Source organism: Anolis carolinensis, chromosome 1, assembly GCF_035594765.1.
Source record: "Anolis carolinensis isolate JA03-04 chromosome 1, rAnoCar3.1.pri, whole genome shotgun sequence".
Lineage (NCBI taxonomy): Eukaryota > Metazoa > Chordata > Lepidosauria > Squamata > Dactyloidae > Anolis > Anolis carolinensis.
In genome coordinates, this window is record NC_085841.1 from 66685426 (window position 1) to 66692635 (window position 7210).

The 7210-nt window shown below is 37.3% G+C and overlaps 1 protein-coding gene across 1 annotated transcript in view; it reads left to right on the forward strand.

Moving 5' to 3' along the window:
• Window positions 1-3736, forward strand: part of rnaset2 (ribonuclease T2) — a 29013-nt gene extending 25277 nt beyond the window's left edge. The window contains exon 10 of the mRNA XM_008124799.2: window positions 923-3736. Coding sequence (XP_008123006.2) covers window positions 923-1138 — 216 coding nt within the window. The 3' untranslated portion in view covers window positions 1139-3736. The remainder of the gene's footprint in view (window positions 1-922) is intronic.
• Window positions 3737-7210: the final 3474 nt, after the last annotated feature.

A 7210-nucleotide genomic window follows, 5' to 3' on the forward strand; every position in this document is an offset into this window, starting at 1 on the left:
TATAATTCCCATTCCATCTCTATAACATTTGGCTTTCTCCACACACTTTGGCCAGAGGACAGACTGTTTCAAACTTCTGTATCAGATAATGAACCACTGTTTGAGAAATACAGTTTCAAAGTTAATGTTGTATACAAGGATATCATTATACACTTATCTGGATAGTGCCCAATTTTTTCTGGAATAAAATTACATTAAAATGGATAACATTGTTGACATTTCTGAGGAATAATTTTCTATTGAAGTCATTGACATCTTTCCTTGCCCTCCCCCCCCCCCCCCCATTTCCTATGGTAAAATATGTTTTATTTTCTACATGTCAGTACAGTTCAAGGAGGTAGATTGTTTTCTGTAATATATTATTTCTGCTCTATCAGCTAGTGAAAACTCACACTGATTAATTTCTATAAATGAAACAAACAATATAAAATAGCTGAAGGGTCCATTTGAATTAATAAGTGTGAAAAGTTTTCTCACTTATTTTCTCACCTGTGAAAAGTTATTCACTTCAGGTAGTGTCCACATTTTCCCACATCAGAGAAAGTGCAGCTTCAGGAAAGGAGATTCTAGCTAATTAGTTCTAGGACATGTGCTAAGACTTTTTAGCTCATGTTTTGCATATTTCTTGGCCATCTTGACTAGATAAGTATTCTTCATTTTAATTTTTTCAAAAGCATAAGAGATATTATGTACACTGAGTGCTCATTTAATTGAGCTGCTTCTGTAACTATAAATTCAATTGTCTTCTAATTCAATGCAGATATTCACTCTTAACATTTATCTAGCTTTCCTTTTAATCTCACAAAGAACCAGCTAATATTTTGCTATAAGATTTCCTTTATATCATTTTCTCCTTTGCAGCTACAAACGTTGTGGTCTTTTAAGCTCGAAGCTTCAATTTTGCTTTATTTCTCTTCCTTAGGGTCAACTACAGATAATTGGTCAGATTAAATTCTGTTTCACCAAGGAGTTTGAACTGAGAAACTGTACTGAGTCAAAGGCTTATTCCTTTTCTGCCCATAAAGATAAGTTTTTCAAGACGGAAGATCTCTCCAACTGCAACGATACACTGACATACTATCCTTCACATATAAATACTTGGAAGCACTTTGTGGCAAATACTGTTAACCTGTCATGATGTAAACATTATTGTTCAGAGACAAAATGTTATTCCAGACGGATATTGGGAAACTGTAATGTGTAAGTCCTCATTACTTGAGTACAAATAATGGATGCATGAGTACAAATAACAGTATTGTTATCAGGGTTGTATAAATGAATTTTTGTTTTTGGGAAAAAAACATTTTTCATTTGTGCTAAAATATCATTACATCTGTGTTTTGAAAATGAACTTCATACATTTCTGAAATTTATTTTTGAAGCTGAGCCATTTTACTTCTGTCTGCAAGTGATTAGAGTAAAGCAAGATTCCAATTTAGTTGGTAACTTCATCAGGTTTTTTGTGTAATATCTTCCTGTATGTTAAATAACAGTATGAAAGTATTAATAATATCTCAAGCTCAAAAGGTAGTTTTGTGAGAATTGTGCCTTCATAAAATCAATAACTACAACAATGTGCATAAAAAAGGCTCTTGACCATGTGGCCATTTGTTACATTAGCAAGATGTCTCTGGTCACAGTGGCAATGACAATTACTTACACCTGGTTTACTCCAGAGTAATATTACTGAATGTATCAAGTTGATTTAGAACATGGTGGGAAAATATGGCCCTCTAGGTAATGTTGGACTTGCAACGTCTATCGGCCCTAACCTCTAAAAACAAATTGACAGTCCAACAACATCTGGAGGACTACATTCTCCACACCAATACTCTAAAACAGTGGTTCTCAACCTGTGGGTCCTCAGATATTTTGGCCTTCAACGCCCAGATATCCTAACAGCTGGTAAACTGGCTCGGATTGCTGGGAGTTGTAGGCCAAAACACCTGGGGATCCACAGGTTGAGAACCACTGCTCTAGAATAAGAGAGCTGCACCCTGAAACTAGCTTTCCAAATATCAAGGTTTTAACAGACAGTTCCCTTGGTTTGGGGCATTTAAATTGTTTTCCAGAATTCTTTTTAATACTTGATGATGATGTGTCATTTTCATGTGGGTACCAAGACCTTTGTTTTGTTGTTGTTGTTATTGTTGTTTGTTGTTGTTGTTGTTGTTTGTTTTTAAAAACACGACTTGCATATCACGCATTGGCTGTCGTATCTGGTGTTGTTTAATTTCTGCATTCTCAGTTTTCAACCATCGTTTTGAACGAAATACTTTGCACACAGCTTGGTACAAAGAAGAACATAACATATAGTGAGCTTGAGCTAGCCAACCTGTTGTAGTTTTGTTTTGTTTTTTCTTTCAAAAAATTCTCATGCTCAATATAATTAACAAAAGTAATTTTGTAAATTAAACCTTCAATCTTGAATTTGTCTGGGGATTGTTGATTTTTGTTGTTTTTCCTTTTTGCTTTGGGTTTTGTTCATCTTCTAGTTTTGAAATGTGACATTTGAGTTAGGTTTCATAATTGTTATAAAATTGCTTGTATTGTTGCTATGTCATTTAATTTTACTTCCAAAATTAGTTGGAAAAGATTCAAGGATCACTTAACTCTAGTTCAGTACTTTCAAATGCATAATGTATGTAAATAATATCAGTAGATTTTATAATCCTCAGTGAAATGCAGTATCTTGAACCTGCCAAAAATAATGCTATAATATGGGATTTTTTTTACTCCAGAGAAAAGGTAAAAGGGCCAGTACCCATTCCTTGGCCTTTCATTACTTTTTTTGTGCATGCAAAATCATTGTGTTTTATGCCAAATATATTTCCCCACAAAATTGCTGTATTTTACTTGAAATACAATCAGAGCTGATCAAAAGCATTTAGTTTTTGGTTTTTTTAAAAAAAAAATCAAAAGTATTATTCATTTATTTATTTACCCCATTTATACCCCTGCCCCTCTCCACTCCAAAGGGGACTCAAGGCGGCTTTCATATGGCAGAAATATCCATAAGTAGGATATTTTTGTTTAAAACATAATAAATTTATTTATTCATTCATGAATATTTGGTAATGTTTTGTAAAACAAGTACATCCTTCTATTATGAATGATGACTAAACACAATCTTCTTTGTCATGATTTAAACCATTCAAATTGAGTCTCTCAGAGAAGGGGTTTAAATTATGGTTAAATCAGTGTTATTAAAATCAACCCAGACTGCAGTGTTTTTCATGCAGATGAAATTTCACTAACAAGTCTTGAAATTTTAAAAAACCATTGTAAAAAGCACAAAAGCTTTTATATTCTCAACTAGATAAGAAACAATTTAATTTTCTTTTTTATTCTCACATGCTGAGAGAAATGAAAACTTGCATCTGTATTGTTGGTACATGTCACAATGTATTTGCACACATAGTGCATAGTTTTAGGCAATTCTTATTTTGTCATGTAACTTTGTTCAACAAGGTAGATTACAAATCATTATGTAGGTTACAGTTTTGATGGGGACGTGATCTCTGTAAGCCAGTAAATGTGCCCTTTCCGCTACAGAAAATTTCCTCTCTCTTTGCATATAAACTGATAAACATTTTACCAATATGAAATATGTATGTCTTGTGTTTCTTTTTCAGTAAAATTGCTTTACTGTCCTCTTTTCTAGGTAAATTTGTTTTTTAAATGAAAAAATCAGATGCTGTCACAAATTGTTTAATTAAACAAATTTTGAACTTTCTTTTTGCATTGACCTTTTCCTCTTGTTTTGTTTTACTGAGTTATTGTAAATTTGCCATCCTATAAATTGATTCTTCTTTTTTTCTAGGCAAAAAATGTTCATTTTTGCTGAACTTGAAAACTTTATTGATAAAAAATTTATTTTTATCTTCTCCCTGGGGGAGAAGAGCAGTATGTAAATTAAATAAATAAATAAAATACATTTAGTCACTTAGGACTGTAAAGTCAAGGACAAAGATTTTCATCTGAGCTCAGAAGCTAATAAGTTTCGGGAGGGGGACTTGGCATGGTGATTTCCAAAGGTGTTTATTGCTTGGCTTTCATATAATCTTCAATAAACTGCTTGCTGATAATACTCAACTGTTGTGATGTCTAAGGTCAGAGGGGTTCCAGCTCTGGGGTAAGCCAAGCAATAAAAACGATGCAAAAAGTATAGTCCAAAAAGGAATCTTCAAAATGTAACAGTTAGTTAGTGAATTTCAAAGTACAAAGATAAAACACAAGGTACAATATTGCAAAATCCACAAGAACAAGGCAGCATAAAATCCCAGTACTCAGAACAGGAACTTAGCGATACTGGAATATGAAGCTAGAAATCCACTTGAATGATCTAAACAGGAACTTGGCAAGACTGGAACCGTAAAACTAGAAATCCACATGGAAGCAAGACAGGTATGAAAAATCGATGTTGACTACACTGAGGTAAAAAGCTTTCCCATGTCTCTTATAAAACTTTTCCTGTCTTATGTGATGAAAAGAACACATTCCATTTCACTTTCCCATCAGATAAAGATTTGCTTTCCCTTTTTTCTTGGAAACGAACTGACCTTTGATGTTGTCAGGACCCAGGCTGCAGAGCACCAATAACCATACACAGAGGCCAGGATCTATCTAATATCTTTATTGTGGAAATATATAAAGTTAATAAAAACAAGTGTAGAAAATAGTCCAGAAGTAGACCTTTCAGGAAAGGTCAAAATTAGTCCAAAGAAACAATGTCCAATATGAAATATTAAGGTCCAAAGTTGTAATCCAGTAACCGAAACACTCACTTTGCCAAGCAAAGTGAGGGGAGATGACAAGGTTCTTTAGTCCATAAAACCTAAGCAAGGCTAGGAAGTAAACTTGATTCTTGGAACACTAGGCTTAATTCAAGGCAACCAGAACCGAGGAGCAAGAACAGGATCCGTGGTAAATTCGTGGCGAGGTCCGGAAAGCAAGGCAAGGTCCGTGGAGCAAGGCAAGGTTGGAAACGGGAGCAAAGGACTTGGACGCGGGAGTAGCGTAGTCCACACACAACCTACTCCCGAAGCTGACGAATTGACTCCGCAAGATTCCTACGTGGGCAAAACACCTAAATAGGGTCTCGTTTTCCCGCCAAAGAACATTTCTCTGGGGAACCAGAACCGAAAGCCATTCTCTGTGTCCAGATGCATGACTCCCTAAAGTTTCCCATGGGAAGCAGGCTTAATCAGCTGAATGCCTGGCAGCAATCCTAGCGCTCCTGCGAGACGCCTCCTGAGCGCCTTTCTGTTGTTTATAATAATCACGGCGAGAAAATGGGGGAGATTTCGGCTCAAGGCTTGTTTGGCAGACTTCTGGAAGGCAAATCTCCTGCAGGTGCAAGGGCTCCAATTCTGGCTGAAACGGTGGGAAACCTAAGTTTTCCTCTTCATCTGTCACAACAGTGCTAGGAACGGGACTACATGGCCCATGAGTCATCACAGATGTACCTGTGAACTCTCCCTTTGTTTACAAAAGTTTTGTTGTCTATCTTCCAGCTCATTAAATTCTGCACCTGACAAATCATCCTCAGAAGACCAATTCTTAGAGAAAACCTGCTGAGGACCCCTCTCAGGAATTTGGTCTTGAACATCCTCACTCTGTTTGCAAGGAACCTCTGGCTCGAAGCCAGGCCTGTTAAGAAAACCATTATCCCTATTGTCATCAGACACAGGCCCAGAAATGGGAGCCTCCGGTGGCCTAGGGGATAAAAGCCTTGTGATTTGAAGGTTGGGTTGCTGACCTGAAGGCTGCCAGGTTCGAATCCCACCCGGGAAGAGCACGGATGAGCTCCCTCTATCAGCTCCAGCTCCATGCGGGGACATGAGAGAAGCCTCCCACAAGGATGGTAAAACATCAAAACATCCGGGCGTCCCCTGGGCAACGTCCTTGCAGACGGCCAATTCTCTCACTCCAGAAACAACTCCAGGTGCTCCTGACACACACACAAAAAAAAACAGGCCCAGAAACCCCAGCATCCCCACTGACATCAGACACTATCACAGGCTGAACTAAAACAGTGTCCCTCTCTCAGCCGACCTGTTTTTCTTTCCTTTATATTTTTCAGCAGCCAGAGCACCATCTTCTCATGTTGCAACCAGAGGAAAGAGCTTTGCCAGTTACAGCGCAATTGTGATTTACATATTTTCACACCCTTTGGTCATATTGGCTAACTGCAACTCTGGAGTTGCTTTTGTTGCTTACTCAATTTAGGGAACTGAAATGGCTTCCTGCTATTTGTTTGTTGGATTTCTACCCTGCCTTTCTCTCAGAAGATTGTTTAGTTCAGCTCAAACATAGTCAAAGGGGAATATAATGTAGGACTGAAGCCTCCAAATGTTTCCTTTGATGCAGTCAGGGCAGAGATTTTGCTCCTAGTCAAAATCTTTGCCCTGTGCTCCAGTATCATTATGCAGAATCAGACAGACAGTCGTTATTCTGAACTCCAAATTGTCTTGCAGGAACTTCCTATGTAGGGCACATTGCAGCTATCCAATGGACATAGCGTTGTATTGCTATAACGTGCAAGGGATGTTCTTGAAGATGACACAGTAAATTATTGTCTGCAAATTTGCTAAATTTTGTAGTTGTGTGGCTTCATGTTGTTTCCAACTTATAGTAACCCTACGACAAATCTTTCACAAGGTTTTCTGGAGCTGAGAACATGCAACTCGCCCAAGGTCACAAAGGGGGCTTCCAGGGCAGAGTGGGAAATGGAACCCTCCTCTCCTGAGTCATAGCCTAATGCTCAAACCACAACACCAAACTGGCTCTCAATTATCAGCTGGCTTGCTGAATTATCTGCTATATTTCTCACCTATGAGCCATTCATAATTGCATGCCATTATAAAGAATATTCCTCAGTAACGTAGTTCAGTTCAGACTGTGCAGAATATTACTTAATAAAATTTTAATCAGCCATGTACTATTCAGCTTTGTTCTCACCTATCACATTGAACTGTTAAAACATATAATTCAGCACAGGGGCATGCTGCTTTTCAGAGAAAAGTTCAGCCTCATGGCAATTCTTTCCGAAACTTAAAATCATCTTGGCTGAACTTATTGCCCTTCTTATAACAGATTTTCTGATTAGTGATTCATTTCTGCGCAGAACTGTCAAGTCTTACAGAACTCAGGAAGTAACTATTTGAAAGATAGCATTCTTTCTTTTGATCCTACCCAGATTATAAAA